Source organism: Halichoeres trimaculatus, unplaced genomic scaffold (assembly GCF_033239565.1).
Source record: "Halichoeres trimaculatus isolate MK-OKI-2021-1 unplaced genomic scaffold, fHalTri1.1 fHalTri1_scaffold_12, whole genome shotgun sequence".
In the NCBI taxonomy this organism is placed as follows: domain Eukaryota; kingdom Metazoa; phylum Chordata; class Actinopteri; order Labriformes; family Labridae; genus Halichoeres; species Halichoeres trimaculatus.
In genome coordinates this window covers 12,730,882-12,746,168 of record NW_027437190.1, presented here as the reverse complement: position 1 = coordinate 12,746,168, position 15,287 = coordinate 12,730,882, and the positions used below count along the sequence as shown (strand labels likewise).

Genomic DNA, 15,287 nt, shown 5'->3' with positions numbered 1-15,287 from the left:
TCAGATTAAAAACGGACAAAAACATGACTCTGCAGGACAGTGTTTCTCTTGAAAGCTCTGGAGCAACTTAGTGAGAAGAAGTCTGTTGGAGATTATAGGTAATTGATGTTTGATGTTCTCCAGTCAATATTACAAAATTAATTGCAGTTTGTCTGTGTGTATCTCCTCCCCTCCTCTGGTCTGGGACACTCTATCCTGTGCTAATGTACGCTGCATTCTGTTTCACCGGTACAGCGGGAGTCATCAAAAACTGCAAAGAAACAGGCCACATTTCTCCCCTAGCCCAGCACTTTGTGTGTGTGTGTGTGTGTGTGTGTGTGTGTGTGTGTGTGTGTGTGTGTGTGTGTGTGTGTGTGTGTGTGTGTGTGTGTGTGTGTGTGTGACTGTGCATGTGTATGTGTATGTGTGTGTGCCTGATGAGAAGAGCTGCTCAGCAATATTTAGCGTTACTGCGACAGAACAGCTTTAGGACAGAGCAGAACAAGGCTCACCTTCAGGAAGAGAGGCAAAGAAAGAGAGGCAGAAAAAGAGGAAAACACATTTTTTGGTTTATAAAGCTTCATGAAGTAACATTTTACTCTGAGTGACAACTAAATTATAAAATTTAAAACAGATAACATTTCCTCCCAGTTGGGCTAACCTCTGGAGGAGGTAAAAGCATGAACAAAAAGCAGACCTTTGTTCCAGGGGAAAAACCTTCAACATGGATGCAGAGACACAAGTTGAATTGCAAGATGCTGTTTTATTATTTTTTTTATGTGTTTCATTTCTTACAATAGACTTTTTTCCTTACAGGTAATACTAAAACCACTGGCAAAATGAGTCAGTCTTTCATGTTATGTATTGTGTATGTTGTTTAGAGTCACCTCTGATGTGTGATAATGACTCAGGACTTCAAAAGCCTGAACAACACAGCGTGTGTGTGTGTGTGTGCGCGTCTGTGAGTGTGTTTGTGTGTTTGGGTTTGCATGTGTTCATGCTGGGTTTAATGTAGCAGCAGCCTGCCTGTCACATGCACCTTGTACCATTCACACCCACACACATATACTTACGCACACAACATACAACACACATGCAGAGCAGCTGGGAAGCAGCTCCATGTTGGGTGAACAACACATGTGACGGCCTTCAACACGGCACAGCATCAATTAAACCAAACAGGACATCCATCACAGCTAACCCCAGAGCTACAGCTCTAACACACACACACACACACACACACACACACACACACACACACACACACACACACACAAACACCCATACACACACACATGTGAAAAAAAGGACACTGGTACCCCCCCCCCCCCCCGAAACATGAGTACAATGCATATATCTCTGTCATGGTTGCAGATAAAGGCAAATGTGCTGCAACGGCCAAGTGTGAAATCAAGCGGGGCAAATTCTAAATCCTGGAAAAATTCTGCAAATATAAAAACATCAAAAAAACAAACTATATTGCACATTGCCAATGTAATGGATCTTTTAACGTGTTTACAATCGAATTAAAACAAGACAAAAGATACATTTGCCTGAGAAGACTTACTGAAATTTGCAGCCTCTGTCTTTTCATGTACAGTGTGTGAAAAACATTCAGGGTCAATCTGTCGGTGGGTATAGAAAAAGTTTTAGAGTAGTTTCACAAGCTTCTCCCCTGTCATTGTCTTCAGATATTTAAAATGTCCATATTCTATCATTTTTGTGTCGTTCAATTCACAGTTTTCTGATAAATCCTATTTAAACTTCAACAAACAGTCTTTAAACAGGGACGTACTAGTTTCTCATCTGAATTCAGTCTGTAGCGTTGTCTTTTTGTGGGCAGCAGCTTTCACTCTTTCAATAAAGCCCTTCACTTAAATCTTAGACTACAGTATTGAACAAAAATTTGATGTAGGCTTTATATTTGGATTATATGCTCCAGTTTCTCATGGTATAAGACAAGAGTCAGTACTCCAATGTGATGAAAGTTTTGTCTGACCAAAATTAACATGACACTGCAGCTTTAAGAGCAAAAGGAGGTTTATATTTTGGGGGAATATGTTTAAATTTGGATATAACTACCAGAGCAATAATAGTTTAACTTGACTTTTAGGCCTTTGATTCCCCCTCCAGGCATCCTAAAATAAAAAGTTACAGCCTCTCCTGTATCCCAAAAATAAGAAGAGATACTGTGAGCGAGGTGTGAGGATGACACAGACAACAGCACACCCCAAGCTTTCACCTTTAGGCTGCAGTTCACACTCACATTTGTGCTGCAGTGATTTGCTACCCAGTTTTATCTTTAGAAACTACTCTCAGATCCTCAGTCTTAGAAACAAGGAATGACTCAGCGTCACTCACACACTTCTGTCATCACACATGTAGCAACCATAGTGATTAATTTACAACTAGATTTCAGACTGATGTCATTAAACCTGTGTGTGAGTTCTGTCAAGAGTGCATGCTTCTAGTCTTGAGAGTGTTTCCAAGTCTTTTTCTGAATGTGAATGTGAGTTTGTGTGTGTGTGTTTGTGTGTAACATGACTTCAAATGATGTTGAAAGTTGCTCTGAGTGTTGTCAATTAATTTAGTTAACTGACAGTTGTTATAGAGGTGGTGCGTGTGTGCATGTGCTTTTGAGCTATGACACTTGGGCTTAGGGGTGTGTGTGTGTGTGTGTGTGTGTGTGTGTGTGTGTGTGTGTGTGTGTGTGTGTGTGTGTGTGTGTGTGTGTGTGTGTGTGTGCACGCGCGCATAAATGTGTGTCTGTGTGTTTAATTGGACCTCCCTGAGCCAGTCTCCAGGTGACGGAACTCATCTGCTCTTCCCCTGATTAAGGACAACAGATGGACTGGTATCACACACACACACACACACACACACACACACACACACACACACACGCACACACACACACACACACACACACACACACACACACACACACACACACACACACACACACACACACACACACACACACACACACACACACACACAGAAACAATACTTTAGGAATCATGACTCATCATCAAACAAGCTGAACATGCACATATTGCTAACACCAGGTGGCCTCTTATCAATACATAACATTAATATGTCTGTAGATATAAAAACATTGAGTTGTCTCCTCATCCTACTCCTCTCTTATCCTCTCATCTCCGTTCATTTACAGGTCTCCTACCCCCTCTCCTCTCTTCAGATTCATCCAGAGTTACTCATCCCCTCCCTTCTTTTCTCCACTTCTACACTCTTCTTCTGACACTGGTGTAGAAACTGCATTCATGTTGTGTTATGACTGATGTTAAACTACAGACCCTCAAGCAGATGAAAAATACAAATGAGCACATGACCTTTAATGTGATATTTCTGTATTCATAATATATGGTGGGAATATAAAAATCTGTAACATGTCTCAGCTCAGTGGATATTATTGACATATTTTACACATAACCACTTTAGAATATAAAATATTAGAAAACTTATACATTTGTTGTATGATATGAAAAAAGCATTTTTTTATGTTAGGTTATTTTTTGACTTTACTTTCCCACACAGCTAGTAGGAGGAGGAACATTTTAGGAGTAAAAAGAGAACATGATGACTTGGAGGAGAAGGCCAAGGTCTGAATTGAACCTATGGCTACAACAGTGACTTCAGCCTCTGTATTTGGGGCTGCCACTTCACCTGTTTTGTTTGCCTCAACAGACGACTTTGCCCCTCTTTGTATTTTACTGTCTTTTTACATTGTCTGTTTTTTTGAAAAAGACAACAACAAAACACTGAGTCTCCAAGCTAATGTCTTGAGAATCAGCTAAACAAACCACAACGAATGACCCAATTAGCTCCAATGAACTTGAAAACCATTACTGCGAACACTTCATCTCAAAGAGGCGCATCTCTGCAGGTCTGAGTCATCCACTGCTTCTCCAAACCTTTCTGAACATCTGTGTGTCTGTCCTAAAGCACACCTGCTCCATTAAAACACAGACATACTTTTTAATCTTGGGATTGGGATTAATTAAAACACACTTCCACACAGCCATCCTGCGTCTCAATGTTCATTTTGAAGGTCCCAGGCTATGAAAGTTAAACGCAAGGCTTTAGATGGGGTATGAATCACCAGAATATCTTAAACCAAATTATTGTCAAATCTGTATTTGTAAAGGACAGCCGATTATCTATTAAGATGGAAAGTGATCTCTGTTGTTGTTACATAATATCAAGTAATTTCTATATGGAGCAGTGCAACTTGTGAGTGAACCCAGTGTGACCCTGCAGCAGATATTACCCAGCTCTCATATTAATCTTCAGTCACTGTAAAACACTCCATTTGGTCTACATCCATTCACCCTCTGGGCCACATTAATGATAATTACCCAGCTCTCAGCATGCTATCTAATATCCCTTCATATAATCCATGTCACCAGGAAAAAATAGATAGAAATACGCTCATGAAAATAGAAGAGTAGGACAAAACACTGGAAGAAGTACTCCCCAAATAAATCCACGATGACAAAAATTCAGGAATAATGCTGCGATGGCTGAATCAAACGTGGCCTTAAAAATACATAATTCCCGCTCTTATCTCCCCAAAACATGGCGACTGGTCTCATACACACAAAAACTCACACACGAACACACACGTGCCCCCAAATTAAAGAGGAAGGTGGAGAAGGAGCGAAAAGAAGAAATACAGAAAGAAAGAGAAAATATACGGGGGGGGGGGGGGGGGGGGGGGGGGGGGGGGGGGTGATAACAGCTTCAATAAATCATCCGGGCCAGTCGCCGCTCCCCAGGGATGTGGGATGGATTAAATTAAGCACTCCCTCTACCCGTGTGTGTCTATCCATCCCTCCTCTCTCTCTCTCTCTCTCTCTCTCTCTCTCTGCGCGCAGTATAAATGCCAACAGCTGATCGCGAGACAACACACACACTCACACACACACACACTCACACACACACATACAGCTCGCTGGAGCTGCAGAAAGACGGAGAGAGAGAGAGAGCGGCTGAGGGGTAGAGAAGACAGAGAGGGATACAGAAAGAAGAAGAGGGGAGGCTGGTGGAACTCTTCTTTTTGTGATGTTTGACCGATGTGACTAAGCTGCCGATAGCGGGGATGAAGGACTACTTCTGTGGCACAGAGGGAAGGACGAGGTGCCCGACATTATAAAGCTTCCAAACACCGTTTTACACCCTCTTATTTTCTTCGTTTCCCTCCCTCCTCATCTTCTACCTCCTCCATTTCTTCTTCTTCCTGAAGAGGCTCGCGAGCCACTGCGCGCGCCACAGGGTGCCTTCCATCGCCTCTTGTTTATTTTATTTATTTATTTCTTTTTTACTGCTGGCGAGGCTCTGCGCGCGAGGCACCCCCCGGAGGGAGCTGTCCGGTGCTGAAGTTGCATTTCTCGCCTCCTTTTTGCACGCGGACTAAAACAGAAGACGTCCAAAGAGACGGGAACAGAAATCAAGAAGATAACATCGTCGATGAACTATTTTACCGGAACAGCTATCATCTCGCGCTTCCTCCACAACCTGACGACAATCTTCCTCTGGTTCGCCTCCGTCTCGTTGGTGTGTTAACAGGCGAATCAGCACGCTGGCCAGGCCGTCGGCGTCCTGCTGTGTTTGTGAGTGTGTGTCGTTGTGTTTGTGACAGTGTGTCTGCGTGTGTGTCGGTGTCGCACCACCATGCCAAGGTCTTTCCTGGTGAAAAAGGTGAAATTGGATGATTTCACCACTGGGGCGGATCTAGAGAACGCCTACCGGCACCGGACAGACCTCAGCCTGCGGCTCCATGACAAAGGTAGGTCAGGCTGACAACATAACCTGCATTAACAGGTGTCTCACAGAGGAGTTTGTCTAACTAGGAAGAGGAGGATGACGGGGAACATGACTGAATTATGTCTGAGGTGGATACTCTTGTCTTTGGATGAGATTACCTGGCTGATATATTTCTGTAAAACTGACCCAAATTGTTGACACACAGCTGCGGAAGTCAACTAAAATAACCAGATAGAACTCCTGTTCCGTATTTTTCGATTTATAATCTACAAATCTAGTTTTGTTTTAGCTTCTTTAAAACTTCACAACGAGCTAACCTGTGGGTCGATGAGTGCAGAAAAACACCCTATAATCACTGACTGCAGAATAACTGCACACAGCAGATTTATCACATAGTTATTACCTTACCTAATGAGATAAAAGCTCCAAAAGCCTCCCAGTAAGCGTCAAAACAAGTCAATCTGGATGACTTCAAAGACTGATTCTTGTCAGAGCACTTCAGAGAAATTAGAGCATGCACGTGCAGGATGTTGGATGATGGACACACACACACACACACACACACACACACACACACACACACACACACACACACACACACACACACACACACACACACACACATGCCAATCTCAATAAGCACCAACTCCCCGCTGCTCAGTGAGTGTAGCACACCACATGAGCTGACACTTTATTTACTGAGAGGAGAAAATCTGCTGGAAAAAAGGCTTGATTTGAAGGGTTTTGGTCTGCAGCAGGAGTTGGCTGAGTCGCCTCTGGAGCAGAAAGGTCACTCAGGAAATCAACTAAATCCAACGAGTCCCGTGTTTCATTGATTTGGGGGCTCACACTCTGCGGGGATCGCCTCATTCCTCAATGGGCAAAAAGAGAGGGGATCGGGACGTTGCTTTAGACAGCAAAAAGAGCAACCTGCAAACAGAGAGTCTAAAAACTGTGACATTTCACCACCAAATTTATTCACCAACCGCCTCCGGGTGCAACACAAACAGGCAACACTTCAGTAATCCTTTATGTAACAATGATGTGACCAAAACATGACAAAGGTCCAGAATTACCTGATTGCCTCGGTATCTTACATCCCGCCTGAGACTTTTGCTCCGTGACCAGGTAAACCTGCCTGGTTTTTGCTGCGTCGGCAGATTTCTGTGCGACAGATCACATTTCTTTCTTTCTCTTTCTTTCCTTTTTTTTTTTTTTTTTTTTAAAGATTTTTACATAAAGCATCGCTCTATGTGAAACAGTGTGTCCAACAACAGTGAATGTAACATGTAAAGCACCTTAAGTCCCAGAGGTGTCTTGACTTTGACTTGTGAACTCTTAAAGATCTATTCTTATAACTCAGTGTGAAGTGCTGTCCTGAAGCTTTGAACCCCTCCTCCACCGTATGCGTCACATTTTGACGACAATCCAGACTTTATTTGGCGATGTGAATTAACCCACTGCAGCCCTTCTAATACCCCAGTGCCACTGACACGCTGTTGCGCATCAACCTGTGCGCTCACGTGCCCTTCCTTTGCTGTGCTCGCGAAGTTAAGAAGCTGCCAGTCAGCGCCTCAGCAGCGAGCAGCGCGTGCCTGTCCCGAACACCTTTTGTCTCCATCTCTTACATCTCATGCTAACGGCTAAATGCGGATTTTTCATACAGAGCAGCACAGCACGCCAGGAACAAGCCTCTGCTTTTTTAATTAATGTCCCCCCTTCGTGTCACCCTCACAATGTGTGTGTGTGTGTGCGCGCGCTAGTGGACTGTGTTTTCAGACGGGACGCTGTATAAAACAGTGTCTGATGGAATAACACATTGTGACATGTGTAGAGTGAGACAGAGCTTGTTGCTTGAACTCAAATATCCCCTGTGATAACATGCATTCAAAATATTTTCCTCAGTAAAGGGGGAAACAAGACACTACAGACCGTTTTGACTCATTACTGCAAAATGTAATGATACACATGATGGACTACGCCTGAAAAACCTCTCCTTTTTGTGATCAAAATTTAGCCCACAAATAACATTAAAAAGAAGTCTGGATTAGCAAAACAGTCACACATTTCCCTTTCTACTGCATGTGTATGTTTGTAGTGTAGGCTTACTCCTGAGCTTCTTCTTTGTTGGTTGTTTTCAAGTAAAAGTCTCTAACAAGTGAAGTTCTGGAAAGGCATTAGGCCTGTATGCTTGACTGCCTGCATTTTTGTTAGCTGTTGTTGCTTCTCTACATTGTATATTAAAGGCAGTGACTCATGCATTCGGGGAGGTTTAGCAAACATTTTAAACTGTTGAGCTTTAGTCAAAATGTATTATTCAAACCATCAGTTTTAATTATTCTGTAAGTTCTGATTTTAGAAATAATCTATCATAGTAGCTTTTCATTTTATGAAATAAAGCTAAAGCTGTGTGAATGAAATCAAAGTTAAGGAAAGTCATGTGCAATACGCTGTGCATGCCCAAACTAAATTAATCGAAAGGTGGAGTACAGTCATTCAGCCACCAAGCCAACCTCATCTTTTCCCACCACTAATGCCTGAATGCCCAAAGTCTAACCTCGCAGGCCTTAAACCCTCTCATGAAAACAAAAACAGAGAAACACCCGTCTGTTCCCTGCTTGCTCTGAGTCTGCACAGCAGCACGACTATCCCTGCACAGCGCTCTGCACCACACTGGATCTGTCCGTGGTGCTGATGCTCATTTTCACGCCCAAGATCGGCTTTCCAAGTTCAGGGTCAGCGTGTGTGCGTTTATCTTTCACAGACGAAGCTTTTTAAGCGCAACCTTTGAGAGCTGAGAGGAATTATACTGCTGAATAATCTCTGGACTAATGCAGGCTTAATTTTGGTTTCACACTCCACGACAGGCCACAGGTGTGCAGGAGAGAGACAGATGTTGTGTGACAATGTGGTGATACAGATTTTCACTGATATAAAAAATGTTTCGGTTGAAAGCTCACTGTTGTTAACTCTAAAACACCTCTTAAAACAGAGATGAGTATTTTCTTTTTGGTTAACTGCAGATTAACAAAATGAACAATAAACAGCTGACAAAGGAACAGATCTCTGTAGAGTTTAAGGTTTCATCCATTGTGTCACCATCTTTTTTTTTTTTTCTCTCTGAATTCAAGATTTACAGCACAACACGGTTTTTGGAATATTTACACCCACCAATCATTTCTGCTTATTTTCTTTCAGTGCACTGTAGCTGTGCAGAAGCAGCAAACTGTAGCACTTGAAGTGTATTTCACTAATGGTGTAATATAGATGTAAACAGAACTCAGTAAGCACTTATTTCAATGCAGACACACTGATGCTGGTCAGTGAACTGACTCCTGTCGTTACCGTCTGTGTGAAGATGGATAAGCTCGAGCAGAGAGGACTATCTGATTTCACTCTGTTCTTCCTGTCCAACTCACTGCAGCAGTCTGATGGCGTTAATCCAAACCTCTCTTTTCCCTAGTTAGACTCACATGTGCAGGAGCGCATGTTTATAATATTACCTGCAGGGGTATATAAGCTGTGTGTTTGCTGGAGGGGAATTTTTTCTTATGTGCACATGCACTCATGGAATGTTTCCAGTGCCCTAATTCTTTCTTTCTTCTTTGTCAGCTGGTTACATCAGTGACTACATCAGCCCTGTTGTATACGATGCAGAGAGTGACAGCGGGATCAAGGTGCCCTCTCCTGACCCCCTCTACGATGGCATCCACAGTGACTACGGAGCTCCTGACTCTGAGTCCCCTGACAGCCCTGGCTCTGAGATCACAGACGGCTACATCAACGGGGACGCAGCGGTGAGCGAGGGTTACACAGTCGATGCCTTCTTCATCACTGATGGCCGCTCGAGAAGGAAAGCCATCAGCAGCCCCAGGAGCATCCAGAGGCACACCTGCAACGAGTGTGGCAAGACCTACGCCACATCATCCAACCTGAGCCGGCACAAACAGACGCATCGCTCGCTGGACAGCAAACTGGCAAAGAAATGTCCCACCTGTGGGAAGGTGTATGTGTCCATGCCCGCCATGGCCATGCATCTGCTCACACACGACCTCAAGCACAAGTGTGATGTGTGTGGGAAAGCGTTCAGTCGACCCTGGCTTCTGCAGGGCCACATGCGCTCACACACAGGGGAGAAGCCATTCGGATGCGCCCACTGCGGGAAGGCCTTTGCAGACCGCTCCAACCTGCGTGCTCACATGCAGACCCACTCGGCCTTCAAGCACTTCAAGTGCAAACGCTGCAACAAGACCTTCGCGCTCAAGAGTTACCTGAACAAGCACTACGAGTCGGCCTGCTTCAAAGGCCCCTTCTCTCCTCTAGGCCCCCTAGATGCATGACCCCCTGCGTAGATAAAACAAGAGACAAAACTGCAGACATGAATTACCATTATCCTTACACACTAAACTGCAGACACAAACAATCTATTTTTGCTCAGAATATGACCTTGCTTCCCCTCCTCCTCTCCCTCTCTCACCCCCTCCTCTGCCACCTTGCTTTCCTTGGAGCCTATTCATGAAGATGAAGATGATGAAGATAGCACAATTTTTTCTCCTTGAGATTTACCCACTTAAGGATTTAACTGAACTACGCATGCACTTCCTCAAAAACTGATCACCTCCTCTTCCTCTGTCCGCTGTGGATAGAGACAGTAATACTAACACGGCTTCCTCCTGGCATCTAGATACAGAATGGCATTGTACGTTTTGAGACACTGACGAAGATGAGGATGATGATAAAGACTATAGTAAGCCTATTGCTACTGCACTGAAACGCAGTGAAGGAATTTTTTTCTTCTGAATTTGATTTTTGGGGGAATAATAGTAATAATAATAGTAATAATATTGATAATAATAATGTTCTGCTGCACCAAGTGACCATATTCTCTCCACTACTGAGGTAAAAAACGTATTTATTTATTTATTTATTTGTTTATTTATTTATTTATTTACTTATTTATTGAGGTATTTGATGATTATTTATGTATTTATTCTTTTGGACATTATTTGTTTTTTATTTGAAGGTTTATTATTGATTTGGTATCAACCAAACATTAGCTTATATGTTGCACTTTAATTTCTATGTATGTATGTAGAATATTTGCCAATCTCTTTCTATCACTACAGGCCAAAGCATACGTCACTTTTTTTGAGTACAACTTTTCCAATTATGTTGTTTACCTTTTTTCTTATTAACGTTTTTGCATGCAAAAAAGAAAAAAAGAAATCTATGCCAACATCATAAAAAGCTTATGAGTTTTGCCAAAATCCTATAGATAGAAACCTGAGGGCAATATCTTTCTCTTGGAGCCTCCGTAGGACTCTTTAAAAGCAATAATCACCTAATGCATGGTATTTTATGATGAAGTTATGAAGTATTACCTACTACTGTATAGCAGTCTAAAAATCAGGTATGTTTTACTTCACCTATAGTCATAAACAGAAAAAACTAATATTACAGACATCAGGGAACATGCCAATGTAGTGTTAGAGCAACAAAAATAAAAGTCCTGTCTTTCCTCTCTTGTTATGCACTGCCTGCCTCTTAGTGAGTAGAACTAATGTAGGATGTAGGCTAGAGAGAGGCTGGGATCAGCTGCCTGCTGGGTGTGAGGCCTAATGTAGGATAACTATAACCCTACACAGCTGCGCTAGGCTAACGCTAGCATTAAATTAGCCCGCTGATAGCAACTAGGAGGGCTTAATTTTGGCTAAATTTTGCTCACAAAGGATTACTGGCCATACCTGACTTTTGAAAGTTTCTAATTGGTTCTTGAATTTCAAAACAACACCTAGCAGCAGAGTGATGTAACAGACCTTTCACTCACCTTTTTATAACCAACAGGAGACCCATCAAAACTTTGTCCTGATACCAACAAACCACTAGTTAAGATTAGTAAATCTTTCACTTTCAGGCATCCAGGCTAAGCTTAAAGTATAGTTAGCACACACAGCTCTTAACTTTTCACGTATTTACAGCTGTAAGCCTGGTCAAAGTTTGGTAGATTGTTGAACCTGCACCCCAGTCAACTTTAAATTCAATGCATTATTTAGGTACCCTTGTAGTGCACTTTCAAACCATAAGTGTGCTTTCTTAAACCACAGAAAAAGCATACTCTTTAGCTGAATGCTCCGGTGCAGCTGAGCTCTTACAGTCCAGTACTCGTACCGCACTGAGTCCTTTTGGATCTGCAGTAGGCCTCATTCATCCCCACTGGACTGACCAGGGGCTTAACTCTATGAGTGATACACCCACAGACAAGCTGACTCCAACCAACCCCAACCTGTAGAAGGTTTGACCTTTGACCTAGGTGGCCAATACCAGTGTTGCTGAACCCAGTTCTCTGCAGCTCAGAAACTTTTTCCTCAGATTTATGGAGCTCCCTGAGAGACAGACTGAGCACACACAGAGTATAGAGTGCTTGTTGATATCGATTGTAACCTTGTGTAGACAGAGAAGTATGCACACACATGTGAGCGGCTGATGGGCTTTTGCAGAGGACACACAGGGAGAATTTTTGTCAAGCTTTCAATAATTGAACATAAATGAGTTTAACATTCAGAAGTGAATCTCTGACTGCAGAAGATTTGATAATTACAGAGTTTCCTCAGGCATGACATTACTCAATTAGAGACAGGGTTGACTGAAATCCAACATCTTTTACAGTTATAGGGACAAAAGAAACTTCTGCACTGATTCATAGGCCAACTAGGTTTCATTTATATCTCAGACATAAAGTTACACAACCTGTATGACAGCACAGGCTGTCAAAGACCTTTGAGATCTGGCCACATCCTCAAGCCAAACAACTGACATTTATTGGTACTTATAAAATGTGCTTGTCAGTGTGACTTTTACATAGAAGCCTTAAAGAAGATGCAACCCTGAAGCCAATAAGAAAGAGGCATATTTGTTGTGAGTGGAGATATGAGTGTGTGAGTCAGCAAATTACAGGTCTTATCTTCCTCCCCCCCTATGTGTGAGGATTTGAGCCGCAGTTATTTGAAATGTATCACATGATTAGTCATAGAGCTCCAACTTATTAGGGTTTCAATTTTCGTGTTTGTCTTTTCATCATCAGACTTAAAGCCTCGGATAAAACGCTCACAACAGCCATACATACAAAGTAAAAAAAAAAAGGTTGAATTAGTTTTTTTTTTTTTCCCCCACGGGCTATCCAAATGCAATTTCAAAATAAAAGCACAAGTGTGGCAGTAAGACCATAGAAAATATGCAATGAAAGTATTACCTTCATCTCCCTTAATACATGTCACACTGATCCCTGGTATAGATACATCCTTTTATTCCAACCATAGACTGAACGCATTTGAAACCGTTGTGATGGATTACAGTGTGACGGGCAAAATGTCAGTAAACAAACCTCTGAGAGTCTAAACCCTTTTTTTATTTCAGAATTTAAATAAGTGTTATCAGCTACACCAACAAAAACAACATGTCCCTTTGAAGTCCTACAAATTGTAAAAATAAAGAAGCCTGGCATAGCGGTAGGTTGCTAAGCTAAGTAGCTAGTTCCAACTTCCCTTTCATTTGCCGTCTAATTAAACACAAGTTTGGCACAAGATCGAGAGGCCAACAAAGACCATTTGTGCATAATATGATAAACATCCAGTTAAAGCAGAGTGAGTCTAGAGCCATCTTGTTCTTCATATAAAGGCCTCAGTGGTGCTCCTGAGTCAGCCCTACATCAGATAAACATTTGTGATTGGCCTGACCTGAATCAGGGCAGATGGAAATCTCTCTAAAAGAGTGGGGGACCAGACATATCTGTCAGAGCAAATGAAACGGAGCACAGATTTGTCTGGATTCCAGGCTGACTGAGAGCATCTCTGGCTGTGGTGTCTCCAGCTGTTGTTTACGTGTCACAAACAGTATCACCGTGCATTAAAAAACCTCTTTGCAACTTTGCACTGCAGTCGAAAAGTCCTGAGGGTATTTGGCTGAAGTTGTTATTGTGTAGCTGTTTGGTGGTTTTGAGGCAGAGAGGCTGAGTGTGAGAGTGTGTGTATGTGTGTGTGTCTGTCTGTCTCTGGGTGAGCTCCAGGTCTGTTCTCTCTAAGCACTTCCATTCTAGTCATCTCCACCTTAAAGAAAGTAGCACAATGAAACTAACTAGAATTCAGGTAGAGAAGAATTAAAACCTTGTACTAGCTTGACCTCTCTTCTTTTTTTGTATTTCTGAATTAAGGATGATGATAACCTAAATAATCATTTATTGCAAGAGGGTTTGTAAGGAATCCTTTGGATTGAGACGTTTTTACTGCTGTATAGCGATATCTGACACACCTTATCTCAGGAGGTTTGGCTCTCTGCTGCAGAGAGAGGATCTCCTGGGTTTTTTTTGAGCCAGAATACAGACAATGTAAGCACAATGAACACAAAGCATTTTGTGGCACTTCATAATAAAGAATAATCTTAACCAACTGAGGCTGTTTCTTGTGGTTCGGTATCTTTTTTTTCTCTATATGTACACAAATCTCAATAATAACTTCATAAGAAGAGTATTGGATTCATATTCTGTGCACACGTGGTGAGTAGTACATGCATTTTTTAAAATTCCTTTTAACTCTTTTGACCCTTGTAATGTCTCTTATGTTTAAGTAGCTTTCACTGCAACTCATGCTAATTAAGTGCCTTTAAATCAGAGGAGTGTTGAGTTCATTTACATAGAATAACACTTATCTCTGGACTGCACAACCCATACTTTGTGTTAGCTTTGTCAATATTGTATGTGTGAAGAGGGACTGGCTAACACTGCTGCAGTGTGCTCATTAGCACTCTTCAAGCTGGAAGCTATATCTTGCTGTAATGGGCTGCCCGGACGGCTAAACACAGCAGTTTGTTAATTCCATGTTTGGATTTTTAACAGCGGTTAAGTAGGCTACCACTTTAAGCCCCTGAAAACTTAGTTTCAAGTATTTCTGTTTTAGGGGATCCATGCAACATTTACAGCTAAGGTTAGGGAAAAAATATCCTCAGGTATTATTCATGAACCTCGAGCATGCTGCAGAGTGAGTAAGAGGTGACACCACAAAAGGAACAAGGCCCACATTCAAGATAATAAAAAAACAAAACAAAACTAAAAAAAATGTAAAAAATAGTATCAACAGTTATCAGAGTTTATTTTGTATTCATTCACGCCAAACACCAGGAGTGAGATGTACAGTTCATAACAACCGTGCTTTCATGTGCTTTCTTTTCATTTTATAAGTCTTCAGGCTATTTGTCACAAACTCCAAGGACAACCACATAACGCTATCTGCTGTTTTGATACAAAATGTTCTTTATTTCTCTTTATATGAGTTCACCTGTAATTGAATCATTGATACATTTTCAAAAACATACAGTAAGCCAGCAATAGAAAAACAACACATCATCCACTCAGCTGTCAACATTAAGGTTTAAAATAGCACAAGATGCTAACTTTGCTACTAGCATCTATGCATAATACCTATCATTCAAAACAAATTGCATCTATCTATTCTTACTTTTTGGGATTTTTT

General features: G+C 41.9%; 1 protein-coding gene across 1 annotated transcript; it reads left to right on the top strand.

Moving 5' to 3' along the window:
• Positions 1-4,929: 4,929 nt before the first annotated feature.
• LOC141801306 (transcriptional repressor scratch 1-like) lies at positions 4,930-14,208 on the top strand. The gene is made up of 2 exons (XM_074684301.1): positions 4,930-5,788; positions 9,379-14,208. Exons 1-2 carry the CDS (start codon positions 5,674-5,676, stop codon positions 10,104-10,106), a joined length of 843 nt encoding a protein of 280 aa, XP_074540402.1. The 5' UTR covers positions 4,930-5,673; the 3' UTR covers positions 10,107-14,208.
• Positions 14,209-15,287: the final 1,079 nt, after the last annotated feature.

Excerpts from the sequence above, each read along its gene's own strand:
- LOC141801306 (XM_074684301.1), top strand. The coding sequence starts at position 5,674 with ATGCCAAGGTCTTTCCTGGTGAAAAAGGTGAAATTGGATGATTTCACC. Across the intron at positions 5,789-9,378 it reads CCTGCGGCTCCATGACAAAG|CTGGTTACATCAGTGACTAC; the intron begins GTAGGTCAGGCT and ends CTTCTTTGTCAG.